This window comes from Mobula hypostoma, chromosome 6 (genome assembly GCF_963921235.1).
Source record: "Mobula hypostoma chromosome 6, sMobHyp1.1, whole genome shotgun sequence".
NCBI lineage: Eukaryota > Metazoa > Chordata > Chondrichthyes > Myliobatiformes > Myliobatidae > Mobula > Mobula hypostoma.
The window spans coordinates 90,920,714-90,938,238 of record NC_086102.1 but is presented as its reverse complement, the minus strand read 5'-3'; the positions used below and the strand labels follow the sequence as shown (position 1 = coordinate 90,938,238).

Below are 17,525 nucleotides of genomic sequence, written 5' to 3'. Positions count from 1 at the left end.
GAATGGAGTGTGGGAGACAAAACCAAGTCAGTTTAAAAGCACCATGGATACAGAATTCTGGTTAGTAAACAGTGCAGAAAGCAGTGTCCTAGTGAATCTAACAGGAGTAAAAGGAGCTCAGGAGACAGTGGAGGAAAATCAGATCAGAACTATGGTGGGTTTTTACAAGTATTGTTTTTCACAAAGACATGTAGAATAAAGAAAATTCATTCAGGATAAATAAAACAGTAAGTGATGTAAGTAAGTTCTATAACTGTCAGAGGAATTAATCAAATAGACAGGGCAGGGCAGGGCAAAGCAGCTGAGGGTCCAGCTTATGTATTGGCCAAGCATTGTCACCTGGAGGAGCGCAGGTTCAGGGTTTCAGACTTCGGGTAACAGCTTGCATCCCCTAGCAGGCTGACTGCTTCCCTTCAAAAACAGGTTTCAGGTAATATTCAGGTAATTTCAGGTACTGTAGGCAGAGAGGGACGAGTTGACTGCCAGGCAAACTATAAAAATATGAAGCAGGTTATCCAGGAGACCCCCGTCTAGCCTGCATTCAGTCAGAGTATTCTGGGAAAGAGGATTTTGTGGGGAATATAGCAGAGGCAAGGCCATTTCAACATGAATAGCTCAAGTGTATGAGGGGGACTCAGATCAAGGCATAGTTATAAGAGCATCTGTAATTGGGGAAGCAGGTGGTTCTGTTGTTGCAGACATGATTTCAGGATGTTATGTTGACTCTTTGGTCCTAGGGTTAAAGTTTTCACTGAGTTGTAGAGTGGGACACTTCACAATTAGAGGCTCTTATCATTATCAGAATCAGGTTTATTATCACCGGCATGTGACGTGAAATTTGTTAACTTAGCAGCAGCAGTTCAGTGCAATACGCAATCTAGCAGAGAGAGAGAGAGAGAAAAAAAATAATAAAATAAAATGTAATAATAAATAAACAAGTACATCAATTACATACATTGAATAGATTATTAAAAATATGTGCAAAAACAGAAATACTGTATACTAAAAAAAGTGAGGTAGTGTCCAAAGCTTCAAAGTCCATTCAGGAATGTGATGGCAGAGGGGAAGAAGCTGTTCCTGAATCACTGAGTGTGTGCTTTCAGGCTTCTGTATCACCTCCCTGACGGTAACAGTGAGAAAAGGGCATGCCCTGGCTGCTGGAGATCTTTAATAATGAACACTGCCTTTCTGAGACACCGCTCCCTAAAGATCTCCTGGGTACTTCGTAGGCTAGTGCCCAAGATGGAGCTCACTAGATTTACAACTCTCTGCAGCTTCTCTCAGTCCTGTGCAGTAGCCCCTCCATTCCAGACAGTAATGCAGCCTGTCAGAATGCTGTAGAAGTTTTTGAGTGTATTTGTTGCCATGCCAAATTTCTTCAAACTCCTAATAAAGTATAGTCGCTGTCTTGCCTTCTTTATGACTACATCAATGTGTTGGGACCAGGTTAGATCATCAGAGATCTTGATCACGGTGGGCTTTACAGCTGAACAGGTGAGAAGACAGCTGAAATGTCTCAACCCAAGCAAGGCTGCAGGACTGGATGGTGTCAGTACCAGGGTGCTCAAAGCCTGTGCCCCTCAGCTATATGGAGTACTTCGCCATGTCTTCAACCTGAGCTTGAGGCTCCGGAGGGTTCCCTCGTCCCTGTGCCGAAGACGCCGCGCCCTAGTGGCCTCAATGATTATAGACCAGTGGCATTGACCTCCCACATCATGAAGACCCTGGAGAGACTTGTTCTGGAGCTGCTCCGGCCTTTGGTCAGGCCACACTTAGATCCCCTCCAGTTCGCCTACCAGCCCCGACTAGGAGTTGAGGATGCCATCGTCTACCTGCTGAACCGTGTCTACACCCACCTGGACAAGCCAGCGAGCACTGTGAGGGTCATGCTTTTTGACTTCTCCAGTGCGCTCAACACCATCCGCCCTGCTCTGCTGGGGGAGAAGCTGACAGTGATGCAGGTGGATGCTTCCCTGGTATCATGGATTCTTGATTACCTGACTGGCAGACCACAGTACGTGTGCTTGCAACACTTTGTGTCCGACAGAGTGATCAGCAGCACTGGGGCTCCACAGGGGACTGTCTTGTCTCCCTTTCTCTTCACTATTTACACATCGGACTTCAACTACTGCACAGAGTCTTGTATCTTCAGAAGTTTTCTGATGACTCTGCCATAGTTGGATGCATCAGCAAGAGAGATGAGGCTGAGTACAGGGCTACGGTAGGAAACTTTGTCACATGGTGTGAGCAGAATTATCTGCAGCTTAATGTGAAAAAGACTAAGGAGCTGGTGGTAGACCTGAGGAGAGCTAAGGTACCGGTGACCCCTGTTTCCATCCAGGGGGTCAGTGGGGACATGGTGGAGGATTACAAATACCTGGGGATACAAATTGACAATAAACTGGACTGGTCAAAGAACACTGAGGCTGTCTACAAGAAGTGACAGAGCCGTCTCTATTTCCTGAGGAGACTGAGGTCCTTTAACATCTGCCGGATGGTGCTGAGGATGTTCTACGAGTCTGTGGTGGCCAGTGCTATCATGTTGGCTGTTGTGTGCTGGGGCAGCAGGCTGAGGGTAGCAGACACCAACAGAATCAACAAATTCATCTGTAATGCCAGTGATGTTGTGGGAATGGAACTGGACTCTCTCACGGTGGTGTCTGAAAAGAGGATGCTGTCTAAGTTGCATGCCATCTTGATCAATGTCTCCCATCCACTACATAATGTACTGGGTGGGCACAGGAGTACATTCAGCCAGAGACTCATTCTACTGAGATGCAACACAGAGCGTCATAGGAAGTCATTCCTGCCTGTGGCCATCAAACTTTACAACTCCTCCCTTGGAGGGTTAGACACCCTGAGCCAATAGGCTGGTCCTGGACTTATTTCATAATTTACTGGCATAATTTACATATTACTATTTAACTATTTATGGTTCTATTACTATTTATTATTTATGGTGCTACTGTAACAAAAACCAATTTCCCCCGGGATCAATAAAGTATGACTATGACTATGACACCCAGGAACTTGAAGCTGCTTACTCTCTCCACTTCTGGTCCCTCTATGAGGATTGCTATGTGTTCTTCATCTTACCCTTCCTGAAATCCACAATCAGCTCTTTCATCTCACTGACGTTGAGTGCCAGGTTGTTGCTGCGGCACCACTCCACCAGTTGGCATATCTCACTCCTGTACGCCCTCTCGTCACCACCTGAGATTCTATCAACAGTGGTTGTATCGTCAGCAAATTTGTGGATGGTATTTGAGCGATGCCTAGCCACACAGTCGTGTGTATACAGAGAGTAGAGCAGTGGGCTAAGGACACACCCCTGAGATTGATCATCAGCGAAGAAGATATATCACCAATCCACACAGACTGTGGTCTTCTGGTTAGGAAGTTGAAGATCCAATTACAGAGGGAGGTACAGAGGCCCTGGTTCTGCAATTTCTCAATCAGGATTGTGGAAATGATGGTACTAAATGCTCAGCTATCATCAATGAACAGCATCCTGACATAGGTGTTTGTATTGTCCAAAGCCATGTGAAGAGCCATGGAGATTACATCTGCTGTTGACCTATTGTGACGATAGGCAAATTGCAATGGGTCCAGGTCCTTGCTGAGGCAGGAGTTCAGTCTAGACATAACCAACCTCTCAAAGCATTTCTTCAGATAGAAAAAGGGACGAGTCCTATAGAAAGAAGGAGAACAAGAAACAGTTCAAAGGTGACATTCTGTGGCTTAGCCGTTGGATCACAAGCCAATAAGTTGAGAAATAGAAGGATAACACAAGTAAATTTGTGGCTGGAGAGGTACTGTAATAGAAATCATTCCATTACACTCCTGACATTCCACTATTTAGTAAGATCAAGGCTGTTCCAATCTTGGCCTGGACATAATTTTCCTGTTTTCTCTCCATAGTCATTGACCTTGTTGTACTTTAAATGACTTTATCTCCAACCTTAATATAGTCAATGACATTCTCTCCACAGTCCTGTCAAGTAGAGAATTCCAGATTCACAACCCTCCGAGAAATCCTCTTCATTTTTGCCTTAAAATGCCTATCCTATTGTACTGAAACTATGCCATAATGCTCTAGATAACCCTAATAGGAGAGACATCATTCTCTCCAGCACCACACCGCCCCCCCCACAGAATCTTTTATGCTTCAATAAGATCACCTCACATGTTTCTAAACTTCAGTGAAGAAAGGCCCAACCAGCTTAATCTTTCTTTGTATGTCAACCACTTTATTTGAAGAACCAACCTGGGAAACCTACCCTGGGTTGCCTACAATACATTCATTTCTTAAAATTGGACCTTACTCCAGGTGTGATCTCACCAGCACATTGTAAATATGAGTCAAGTATTTCCTCCTTGTATGTTTCATACTCCTGAAATAAAGACAATATTCATTAGCATACTTGCTTGCATACTGACTTGTGTTGCAAATACTAAGAACCCAGTAAATGACAGTATTTTGTGGTTTTGCTCCAGTTAAATAAAAATTTGCTTTTTTTTGTACCTCCAAAGTGTGTGACTTCACATTCACAATTGACTTCATTTCATTTACTTATTTTTTGTCCATTACTCATTTAACCCATCTGTGTCCTTTAGCTGGCTCTTTGTATGATCCTTACAGATTAGAAACCTACCTATCTTAGTTTTACCTCCAGATACACTCAGTGTCTTCAGCCCAGTTATTGATATGGATTTTTAAATTGCTCAGGCCATTTGTTACTGATTGTAAATTTGAAAGTGATCCAAACACTCTATTGTCTGTTAGTTGGCTGTTCCTTTTTACATGCTAATTTCTAACCCCAAGTCCTGGGTGCTATGCAGTAACACAAGCAAAAATGCTGGAGGAACTCAGCAGGCAAGGAAACGAGTAAACAGATAACGTTTTTGGCCAAGACTCTTCGTCAGCACTGGAGGAAAAAAAGATGAGAGGTCAGAGGAAGAAGGTGGGGGGAGGTGATAGGTGAAACTGGGAGGGGGGAGGGATGAAGTAAAAAACTAGGAAGCTGATTGGTGAAAGAGATACAGGGCTAGAGAAGAGGGAATCCGATAGGAGAGGACAGAAGGTCATGAAACAAAGGGAAGGGGGAGGAGCACCAGAGGGAGGTGAGGTAGGTAAGGAGATCGGGTGAGAGAGGGAAATAGAAATGGGGAATGGTGAAGGAGAGGGTTGGGGGGCATTACTGGAAGTCCGAGATATTAATGTTCATGCCATCAGGTTGGAGGCATGGAGAAAATCTAGTTACTACCCTAACACCTCCCTTTCACATTTTAAAACCCTTCAGTTAGATCATTCATTAAATGAAATCAATGCAAGTCCTGTCTGAGCAATTTCTCACAGTTTTGCCCTCCGGCCATTCTAGTAAACTAGGTACTGAGGAATAGGATTTCAAGAAGCTCAGAGAACCATCTGGTTTTTCACATACCGATTGATAAGTGCATCAAGATGGATCCTCTGCTTAGAAGTAAAGCATGTTTTTCTATACGGCATTTTCTAAAAGGCAAAAGCTGTGAGACTATTGATATGACATACTTTTGGCAAACATTGTAAAAGGACAACATGCTGGGATTTCTGTTTGAAATTACTTAACAAATGTGATACACTACTTTCCCTAACTATGAAAGAACTAAAACACATTAAATAGGACGTGGGTCTAAAGGCACACTAGATCAGACAGTAGATAAAAGTTTGGTCGAAAAGTAGATAAAAGTTAATGGGACGTAGGAGGGTTATGTGGTCATTAGATATTCTAGTGCCCTCATGGATAAAAAGGTTAATTGTTGCACATGATTTATTAGCACAACAATATGAACCAATTCATGCTTTTGTTGAAAAGCATATCTAATGATACACTTGAGCATGTTTGTGAGAGCACCTTGCAATTACTCTAGTTGAGCCATTTCATGCCACAGGATTCCAATTTGTCTCTCATCTCTTTTGGTTTATTATTCCATGACTTCCTTGATGAATTTTAACTGAAACAATGTTCCGTTGTGCAGGTTCCACAAAGACAGTAGTGCCCAAAATAGTACAACAACTGTGAAAAGATGCTGAAGACTGCTGATAGTGTTGGTTATCTTTTTATCATAGAGTCATAGAAATGTACATCACAGAAATGGGCCCTTTTGGCCTACTTTGTGTATGCCAAAGGTGATACCGTCTACAGTAATCCTACTCTCCCGCCTTAGATTCATATCCCTCTGTGCCTTTCCTATCCAAATACCTGTCCAAACACCTTTTAACATTGTAATTGTACCTGTCTCTACCATCTCCTCTGGCAGCTCATTCCAGATATTCACCACTCTGTGGGAAAAACTTACCCTTCCTTTCAATTTCTCCCATTTTACCTCAAACCTGTGTGCTCTAGTTTTAGATTCCTCTGCCCTGGGAAAAATGACTCTTAACTATCTGTCCTATCTATTCCCTTCAAAATTTAGTAAGCTTCTATGTTACAACGAAAGTAAAGCCAACCTATCCAGTTTCTCCTTAAAGCTGCAGGCAATGCCTTGATGAATCTCCTTTGCACTCTCTCTGTTGCTACCACGTCCTTCTTGCAGAGTGGTGAGCAGAAATGTACACAATATTGGGCAGCACGGTAGCACCAACAACCAAGATTCAATTTCTGCCGCTGTCTGTACGTTCTCCCCAGGACTGCAGGGTTTCCTCCGGGCTCTCCGGTCTCCTCTCACAGTACAAAGACGGGCAGGTTACCAGGTTAATTGGTCACATAGGCGTAATTGGGTGGTGTGGACTCGTTGAGTCCGAAGGACCTGTTACCTTGTTGTATTTCTAAATCTAAACAAATCTAAAAATCTAAAAATATTCTTAATATGGTGTAATTAATGTTTTGTACAACTGCAAAATAACTTCTCAACTCTTAGACTCAATGCTTCAGTCAATGAAAGCAGGAGTATCAAATTCCTTCTTCACTGCCCTCTCCATTGTGTTACCACTTTCAAGGAGCTGTGGACTTGCACCCTGCGAACTCTCTATACATCAACTCCCCTAAGGTCACTGCTGTTTACTCCACATGTCCTACCAGAACCTGACCTCCCAAACTGTATTATCTCACTCTTAACTCTATGTGGCACTGCTCCTCTCAAATTTCCAGCTGTATCTTTAAACAACCTTCTCCACCAACTTATTGTATCTTCTTTGGTAACCCAGTCCTTTATTCCTAAGGTTGTTTGCTTTTCATCATGCTAGCAAACCTGAATTAAGGTTGCCTAACCTGAACTATTTAAATTGATGTCTAATCTCCAGGACTTGGTTACCTGGAGGCTTGTTGAAATACATCTGACATTTAATCAAAAAAGCTGTAGCTTATTTATTTGACAAGTACTGGACATGGGAAAAATGGGCCATTTCCCACTGGCGTAACGGGGAGAATATGCACTCTCAGCTCTTCCATAAACGTGGACAAGCAGGTGACCAATGGCAGGAAGTTGAAAACTGGGGTAGTTGCCAGCTGGAGGTCGTGTGATGAAGGCTCTGGGCAAATCTCCAACCTGACTTGACAACATTAAAATGCATGAACATAATTGGAGTAATTTTCACTTTTTTTCCTACCAGAATTCTGTGTGAAACTGTGAAAGACTTTGTTGCCAAAGTTGGTAAATCGCACGAAAAGGCCAATGAAAATGCAGAACAGAGTGAAACACTGGCGAATAAAGTAAGAATGCAATGTGTGTGTTTTTTTAGGAACTTGAAATGCATTTGCACTGCCATAGTACATTCCAAATCATCTAAGATGAGAATTCTGATCAACAGTCATGTTGAGTCAGAAGGTTGTGTGCAAACTCTGGTGGAGTACTTTTGGAAAACTGTTGGCCAAGGGGCCTTTTTGCATGAAATGTTAAATGGATGTCCTGTCAGTTCAATCACTTGAGAGCAGTGAAGAAATCCTGGGTGTCATAGTAAATAGCTGTAAATCTTTTCTTTTCACTCGGCAACTTTACAACATTATTTAGGCAGTATCACTTTGCTTCTTGAAAGTATTTTGTGCACAACTTGACAGCCATATTTCAACATTCCATTGCTGGCCAGGATTCAGAGACGCTGGATTGGATATAAAGTTCACTGTTACACCTGGCATTGTGAGGTGCCGTGTAAATATTGGGTCCATATAAATGTTTCATGTTTTGATGCTGCCCTCTCTGCAGTACTTATATCTAGGCTTTTAACAACTAAATGCATTTGTAAAAAACAGCTGAGTACATTGAAGATGCAGACATGAAGTTTGCAATAGCAATTTCCATGTGTATTTTGGGAAGGAGGTTGTGTTTGTAATAATATCTTTGAAGCCTTGGCTCTAACAATTGAGATAATTTCTTGATCAGTTTTTCAGTGTGAAGATATTCTAAGAATATAGATAAAGGCAGCAGTCAACCAGTTAGTCCCTTGCTTTATAATTTACAAAATCAAATTTGTTCTTTTATCTCAATGCCACTTGCTTCAAATTCAAATTCAAGTTTAATTATCATTCAACCATACCGCTGAATGAAACAGTGTTCCTCTGGGGACATGATGCAAAACATACACAGCACAAGGCGCGTAGCACATTCAAGACAGCGAGCACACAAACAGTCACACAAACAAAAATATAGCCCAAGTCCCTGAGTGACATGACTTGCAAGTTGGTGGTGCCGTTTCCAGCAGTCTGTAGATAAACACACGCACGCAATCCAGCTTGTCATTCCACCTATCAAACACAGGAGGGCAGCACCAATGGGAGAAGCCGGTCCCCAACTGAACGTAGACACTATGTTACACCGCCTCCTGCATCTCCTCTCTTGCCTGCAACAGCAGGCAAGCTCACAGCTTGAGGCCTAGTCCTTGCTACATCCGAGGCCACACAGCTCTCTACCACCTGTCACACCACCAATCAAAGGAAACAGGCCTACAACATCCAACATTATCAATGTCTAACAGGGTCTTGAGATTGCAAGAGAAGTGTCCACCGGTTACACTGTATGCAGCCTTTGCATGCCGCTCCGATGCCTTCCTGTAGTAGGCTGCAACACAGTGTGTACAAAGTCTAGCTCTTCTGCCAATGAGCAGCTCACTGATGGGACGGACTTGCGGTACCCAAAATTCTTGGAGTCCAGCAGTGTCTTGCGATCATAAAAAAGACAGTTAAAAAAGTAAAAAAACACCTTTAGTTGACCCCCGAGAGGCCGCTGCGTCCAAGTGCGCTGCCATCTTCTGGGTTATTGGCTTGTACTAACCTGGCATTAACATAGAAAAGCACAGCACAGCGCCAAGCCTTTTGACCCACCATGTCTGTGCCTACCATGATATCCATTTAAAATAATCCCTTCTGCCAGCACATGATCTATATCACTCTATTGCCTGCCTGTTCATGTGGCTGCCTGAATGCTGCTACATCCTTAGACAATCATCCTCTTGATCCACCAACATTTGGATCATCTACAAAATTACTAATCACCCCAAATACATTTTTGTTCATGACTTCACAAACAACAGCAGTCTCAGCACTGATCCCTGTGGAACACCACTGATCACAGACTACCAGTAGGAATAACACCCCTCCTCCACCAACATGTATCTTCTATGCCCAAGCCAATTTTTAATCCAATGTACTAAGCCATCATGGATCTGTTGTGCTTTAATCTTCTGAATCAGCCTACCATTTGGGACCGTCTTAAATACTTTGTAAACTATATGCATACAGAATCCATTTCCCTACCCTCATCACTTATTTTCATTGCTGCTTCAAAAATCTTAAATGGGATTAATGATTCTCTGACTATACAAAATCCACTAATATTTTTCTTTGAACACTCAGCATCACAGCCTCCACAACCCTATTGGGTAGCAGATTCCATAGATTAAATTCACTCTGAAATTTGAGAAGGAGAAGCTGACATCAGATGCATCAGTATTACAGTGGAGTAAAGGGAATTACAGAGGCATGAGGGAAGAGTTGGCCAGAATTGGAAAAGAACACTAGCAGGGATGATGGCAGAGCAGCACTGGGTGGAATTTCTGGAAGCAATTCAGAAGGCACAGAATATATATATCTCAAAGAGGAAGAAGTATTCTAAAGGGAAAATGACACAACGATGGCTAACAAGAGAAGTCAAAGCCAACATAAAAACCAAAGAGAGGGCATATAATAGAGCAAAAATTGCTGGGAGGATTGAGAAGCTTTCAAATACCAGCAGAAGAGAGCTAAATAAAGTCATTAGGAAGGTAAATGTAAAATATGAAAGTAATCAAGCCAATAATATTAAAAAGGATACCTGAAGTTTCTTCAGATAAATAAAGTGTCAAAGAGAGGAGAGAATGGATATCAGACCACTGGAGAATGGCGCTGGAGAGGTAGTAATGAGGGACAAAGAAATGGTAGACAAAATGACTAAGTATTTTGCATTAGTCTTCACTGTAGAAGACACTAGCAGTTTGGTGGAAGTTCCAGATGTCAGGGGTCATTAAGTGTGTGAAGTTACCATTACTGGAGAGAAGGTTCTTGGGAAACTGAGATAAAACTCAGGGTAAAAAACTTAACCCTCACATCCCCTTTGAACCTACCCCCTCTCACCTTCAGTGCATGCTCTCTGGTATTAGACATTTCTACTCTGGGAAAAAGATACTGCCATTCTACTCTATCTGTGCCTCTCTTAATCTTATAAACTTCTTTCAGATCTCCCCTCAGCCTCCGCCACTCCAAGAAAACAACCCAAGTTTGTTCAGTTGTTTCAATGAGATCGTTGATCATTCTTCTGACCTCTAAAAGTTTCTGGCCCAATCTGCATCTTCTGTCCTCATAAGTAAATCCAGTCAATCCTGCCCACCCCTATAATATACAATATTTGATATGACCTCACCTAACTGCAAAAATGTGTCTTTACCCTTGCACTCAGATCCACATGCTAGAAAAGTTATCATGCCATTTACCTTCCCTAACTGCTTGTTATACTAGCTGTAAACATGTTTATTTTTAATTACTGGTGCACAAGGACAGCCAAGTCACTTTGATTCACCAACACCTATTAATCTCCTACCATTTAAAACATTCTATTTTTTTCACCTGTAACTTTACAATGTCTTTTGAAATGCTTTAAACAAACATTTGTTACTGGAAAGTTAATGATCCAGCTTCAGAAATACAAGGGAGTTTGAGGATAATGGTTGGATTGGGTGTATCAGGACCCTGTAGTGGTGATATTGATTTATTGATAAGGATGGTTCTGTGCCTATAGTGATACAGATTGCAACGTAGATTGATTTAAAGGCAAAGGGGACACATGGTAGTAATCAAGTCATGAACCCCATATCAAGTAGCAAAAGATAAAACTACAAATGCTGGAAATTTGATTGGTTAAATCTACCAAATCAAAAATAACCTTAACAGGCAGCTAAAGCTTTCACTAGGGCAAAAGAAACGTGAAAGAGGCCAGAATTAAAGGAGTGTAGCGATGTTGGGGGAGTTTACTGTAACAGAGATAGGAAAAGGCAAGATCATGATTTGAAAATTAATGGATTTTTTCAATCAAGGTGTGATTAGGAAAACATTAACCCCAGCTGGAAAGAGTGGAAAGACCAGGGAATATGCAGCAAATCTGTCTGTGTTTTATATATTTAAGTTATTTTCAATGACTTTAAATAGTTTTTTGACTGTCAATATGCATTCTAATGTCCAAGACATTCAGAAGTTCACAGCCAAAGATGTCTTGTGAATGCGTTGAGTCATCTCTCTGCTCTGGACATTCTGTTTTTGCTGAGCTGTCTGTCTGCACTGGACCAACTGTCTGTACTGAATTGATATATGCATCTTCAGTGAGCCAGTTGTCTGCATTGAGCTGCTGAGATAGGCTTGTCAATGTGATGGGAGTTGGGATCCCAGTGACAGAAGACCATGCATTAATGGGACAAGTCTGGCACATGTACAATTGGTGATTTTGAACAATGGAAGATCTGCTCCATTAATATTTTGAGCATATGCCCAATCAAGTTGACATGGATATCCATTAGCTGTGAGGGATGTGGAAAAAATTACTGTAAAAGCTTTCAACTCATGGAGTCAGATAGCCTACTGGAAGTAGAAGCCATTGAAGCAACACACACAAAGCTGGATGCAGACCAGGCAGCATCAATGGAAAAGAATTCAGTCGATGTTTTGGGCCAAAACCCTTTAGCAGAACTGAAAAGGGTTTTTTGCTCCAGTTCTGCTAAAGATTCTCGGCTTGAAATTTTGAATGCACTCTTTTTCCATAGATGCTGCCTAGCTTGCTGAGTTCCTCCGGCATTTTGTGTGTGTTACTATTTCATAGTTATTATTTCTATATAAAATTCTAAATATTTGTGATTCACATCATAATACACTTGATTCCAGAAATATTGCTCTTATTTATCTTGAAGAACCTAAGGAAATCCTTTCTAGATAGACAATGACAAAAACACCCAGAAAGACACTTTATCAACCTGCTATCCCTCGTCATGAGTTGTTGTGGGAGACCTGAAATTGACAAATGCAAGTGGCAGCTTCACGTTCATTCACCCAGGAGCGACAGTCAATCCTTAATCTTGACAATTTGTGAAGTGCCAGTTTAAACAATGAAGGGGAAGTAGGTTTGTGTTTTAGACAGCATTTTTCATAGCCTCGAGTAATCTCAAGGGTAGATAATTCCAGTGGAATACTTTGAAGTGTTGTCCTTGTTACACTGTAGAAAATATAGCAGTTGATTGACACAGAGCAAGTTCCCTCAAATGGCAATATGACAATAACTGAATGCTTGTTATTCAGAGCAGCAACCATCCTGCTGGAGGAACTCGGCAGGCTGAACAGCATCTGTGGAGGGAGTATTTTGAATTATCTTCAAAATGAGTTACATGTGGAAGGGGACCTCTTCTCATCCAAAAAAAGCTCCTCTATATTATGCTAAAGTGACAGACAAGATCTTTATTAATGTTTGGGTTTCAGGGGCAGGTCTTCTAATATCAGCTGTCTGTTTTAGCAGTTTCAATTCGGTGACAAAATAAACTAGAGCTAAAATTTGTGGAAGGGAGATTCGAATATGAGATCAATACCCTATCTAACAGAGTCAAAGAAGCAGAACTCCCAATAGTGCAAAAGTGATTCAAGGCCGACTTCCACCTGGGAGTGGGTAATTTGTATGCACCCTATCCTAAGAAAAGAGTAAGAATATCCCAAGGTATCTGATTTACAATCAATTAATATAGAAAACAACATAGAAATCAAATATTTCACAGAAATGTTTCAGAAACAGCAAGGGGAGTAATGATCTGACCTTACTGGTTCTGGTTGGGGGATAGTCAGCCGATTTTCCTAAATAGTGTCATGGATCTTTGCTCAGCCAACAGGCTGGCTAGACTTTTGCTTATTATCTTATCCAAAGAGCAACATTTTCCTTTCTTCCTTTTTCCTTTTGAATGAACAGCTTACAACACTGGAATAGGACTTGAATTAGTAAGCTTCTGACTCCAAGGAAAGAATGTGATCAAATGAGCTGTTGATAATTGGAATAGGGTCTTGCTCCTTGCAAAATTGGGGAAATGGCGGGGGAGAGGTGCTGCTGAGAATGCTGATCACCATCTTTCTGTTGTGCATGATTTTCCCCTCATGAAGTGAAAGAGCTCTCAAAAAGATCACCTGCAGTATGCCATTAAGTTGCATTTAACCAGTTGATAGCATATCCACCTCTGGTCGTTGAAATAGTTTCAGAATTAGATGAAACAGACTGGTCTGTTTGAAAAATGATAAGATGCAACAACAGAATTCAGCAGAAACGGCCAGGACTAATGGCATGAAAGCTCAATTTTTGTTTCAGTAATAAATTTAAGAAAGCAAATAAAAAGTCTATATCTATATCTGATTATTTTTAAATCATTTATTACCAATTGCCAGTATCTAATAAAGATTATCTTTTTAAGGCAGTATCTTCAAATCTGTCTTTGACAAAGGAAAAGAGAAAGAGCTACAAGGATAATGTACATACATCATTTTGATCCAATGATTTATTTCAGCTATATTTATGCTATCTGTCATATTTATAAAATATATTTCCTTAAATATCAAGGAAATGTATTTTATAAATATAACATTATTAACGTCTGGCACAATGTATCAGGAGAACCATTTATAAAGCTCTATTTGACATTACTTGAGAAAGAGGAAAAATAAAAAAAATAGAACAGTGCCAACAAGATCATTTTTAAGTTTATTACACTGAGCGATGGATGCTTGAAACCCTAGTTGCCATAGTTACTGAGGTCTGAGTCAGGCAGCAGTAGCTAAGCATGCTGGAATGTGGATCTCACGCTAGAAGAGTAGCACTTTCTTCCTCCTTTCTCCTGAATATGATCTCTGTCAGAGCCAGGCAGTTACTTTCCACCAGCTACCAGACCTGTGGCTCGCCAATAAACCTTGGCCATCAGAACAAAAGACAGGACTCCTGAGCCAACACACTTGGTGGGGAGGCAGTCACTCAGTTGGATTGCCTTTTAATCATATAAACCTTGGGGTAGGATTAGCCATGGCAGTTCCTGGAGCCTGCCCTGCCATTAATTAAGGTCATGGCTGATTGACTTCAGTGCCATTTCTCAGCTTTATCCTTACATCGTGCTGTTACCCTTAATATTCAGAAATCTATGAGTTAATTCTACAACTAAACTGCCCTAGCTGTCTGGACAAGAGAAGTCCAAAGGTTCACCACCCTCTGATGATGGTTTCTGTGTTAATTATGCTTAGGTCCCTTTGAACATTGTAATCTCTGGGGCAACATAGCAATACGTGTTGCTCCAGATTCCAGCATCAGCGGTATCTTGAGTCTGTACAACATAATCTCTTACCATTTTACAGTTACTCTGCTTTTCTGTTATGTGCATCAGTGTGGATAACCTCACATATGTTCACATTATCTCCCATCTGCTACACTCTAGCCCATTCATGTGGCTTGCCTCGATACATTTAATTTCCTTAACAACCCTTCACTTCCTTCTCTGTAGTTATTGTACTTTTTATTTCAAGATACAACACAGAGTAGCCCTCTGGGCCACCGAGCCACGCTGCTTCTAGCCTGAGATTTAACCCTAGCCTAATCACGGGACAATTTTCGATGATCAGTTAACCTACTGGTATGTCTTTGAACTGTGGGAGGAAACCCACATACACATACACATGAGAATGCACAGACTTTCTTACAGAAGACGCCCAAATTGAACTCCGAACTGTGACACCCCAAGCTGTAATAGCATCACACTAACCTCTACACTACCATAGTGTCCTACTAGTTTAATTTAATATGATCCCAGCTAGTTTCATATTGTCAGCAATTTGGAAACATGACACTTTGTTCAGGCAACCAGGAGCAACCTGGGTTGGCACGGTAGCATAGTGGCTCGCAGAATGTTTTACATTACCGGCGACTCAGGTTCAATTCCCACTGCTGTCTGTAAGGAGCTTGTATGTTCTCCCCGTGACTGTGTGGATTTCCTCCAGGCGCTCCGGTTGCCTTCCACAATCCAAAGAGGTACCAGTTGGTACCGGTCGGTCATTGTAAATTAGCTAGGGTTAAATTGAGGGTTGTTGGGCAGTTTAAAGGGCAGGAACAGCCTGTGCCATGCTGCATCGCAGTATATAAGTAACACGATAAGAAGCTGGACTGAGGGCAAGGAGTACAAGCTGGCAGGTGATAGGTGAGTCTAGGTAAGAGGGAGGGTGGATGCGTGGAGGTAAAGGTATGAACTAAGAAGCTGGGTGGTGATCAGTGGAAGAGGTAATGGGCTGATGAAGAAGTAACCTGATAGGAGAGGATAGTGGGAATCAGAGTAGATTTTGAGTAGATTTCCTTATCATTCTTCGGGAATTGTTTAGGTTTTGTAGTATGAATCCCAGTATTGTTGACAGTGAAGAACTGGTGGCACACTCAACAACCTAAATTTTACCTGCCATTCTTGTAAAGAGCCTTTGAAAGTTAACTTAACTAAATGCATAATTAAATGCCAGTTTGTTGTTGCTCGTGGCTGTTGTGAAGACATTCACATGCAAATGCTACTGACTAACTCATTCCAAGATGAAGTAATATGTCGTAGAGTCAGTCGAGAGAAACAGGCTCTTCAGCCCACTGAGTCCAAAGCTACCATCAACCATCCATTTGCATTAGTCCTGCAAGTAATCCATCAGCTCCCCTCAGATTCTAGCACTTACCTGTACATTTGGAGTGCTTTACGGTGGCCAGCCTAATCTACCAGCCTACAAGTCATTGGAATGACGGAGGAAACCGGGACACCCGTGGGGAACTCATCTGGTCAAAGGGAGAAGGTACAAACCCCACACAGGCAGCACCAGAGGTCAGGATCGAACCCAGGTCTCTGGTAGCTCGAGGCAGCAGCTGCTCTGCTTTTCTGCCCCAGTGAAGAGCAACACTTTGAAGCACTGTGCAACTACTGCAGAAACTCTGTGGGGAAGGACACCCCCCACCACCACTGGCCACTAAAGGGGTTAGTTAGCTCAGTGTATTCATCTCTCAAACACTTCTTGAGTGCAATGTTTAAGGAAGAAACTTGAGATGGCTTTGTTGGATTGTAAGGAGAGGTATTGAATTGATAATTAACATAGACAAAGACATCTGATCATTTTTACTGTTGACATGATTTTGGGGAAAGTAATGAAGTTGCAGATATAAAGCTGTGAAATCTCTCACTCGGACCTGACGGTTTACACATTCTCATTGCAGTGTTTGGTGCTGAACGAGAAGCTGGACTCGCTGCTGCAGACCCTCAGTGATGAATCACAAGCCACTACAAGCCACCACTGCTCAACTCCACCCATCGTCGAGGAGGAAGGTGAAGAAGAGGAGTTCAGTGAAGAATCCCTATCTGAGCAGCCAGTGGAAAGCATCCCAGCACGGTCTCCCACCCCGAAATTCTTCAAATCCAGGGAGCAACTTATGCTTCGGGCAAACAGCCTGAAAAAAGCAGTAAGGCAAATCATCGAACAAGCGGAGAAAGGTACAGTGTGGTGCAGCCTGCCTGTTAACCCTTTATTGTCCATTAATCCAACAGGCTTTTGAAAACTCCACCTATTTTGTTACTCTTTTATTATTTTTTCATCAATGGCTAATTTTGAGGATTCTGTTTAAATTCTCTCACTTATCCTTACAAGTGACAGAAATGCTACACCTGCCCATACACTTCCTCCCTCACCTCTATTTGGGGCCCCAAACAGTCCTTCCAAGTGAGGTAACGCTTCACCTGCGAATCTGTTGGGATCATCTATTGTATCCTGATGCAGCCTCCTCTACACTGGTGAGACCAGACATAAATTAGACAACCACTTTGTCGAGCAACCTTGTCAAGCTTTGCCAAAAGCTTAATTTCTGGGTCACCAACCATTTTAGTTCCTATCCCCATTCCTGTCAGTCCATGGCTTCCTCTTTTGCCATGATAAGGCCACTCTCAGGGTGGAGGAGCAATATGTCATATTCCATATGGCATGAAAATTAATTTCTCCTTCTGGTAA

The 17,525-nt window shown here is 42.0% G+C and overlaps 1 protein-coding gene across 4 annotated transcripts in view; it reads left to right on the top strand.

Annotated features, from left to right (window-relative positions):
• dgkh (diacylglycerol kinase, eta) overlaps window positions 1–17,525 on the top strand; it is a 502,553-nt gene that overhangs the window by 352,771 nt on the left and 132,257 nt on the right. For all 4 annotated transcript variants that reach the window (XM_063051189.1, XM_063051190.1, XM_063051191.1 and 1 more), the window contains 2 exons: window positions 7,592–7,691; window positions 16,741–17,014. In XM_063051189.1, coding sequence (XP_062907259.1) covers window positions 7,592–7,691; window positions 16,741–17,014 — 374 coding nt within the window. The remainder of the gene's footprint in view (window positions 1–7,591; window positions 7,692–16,740; window positions 17,015–17,525) is intronic.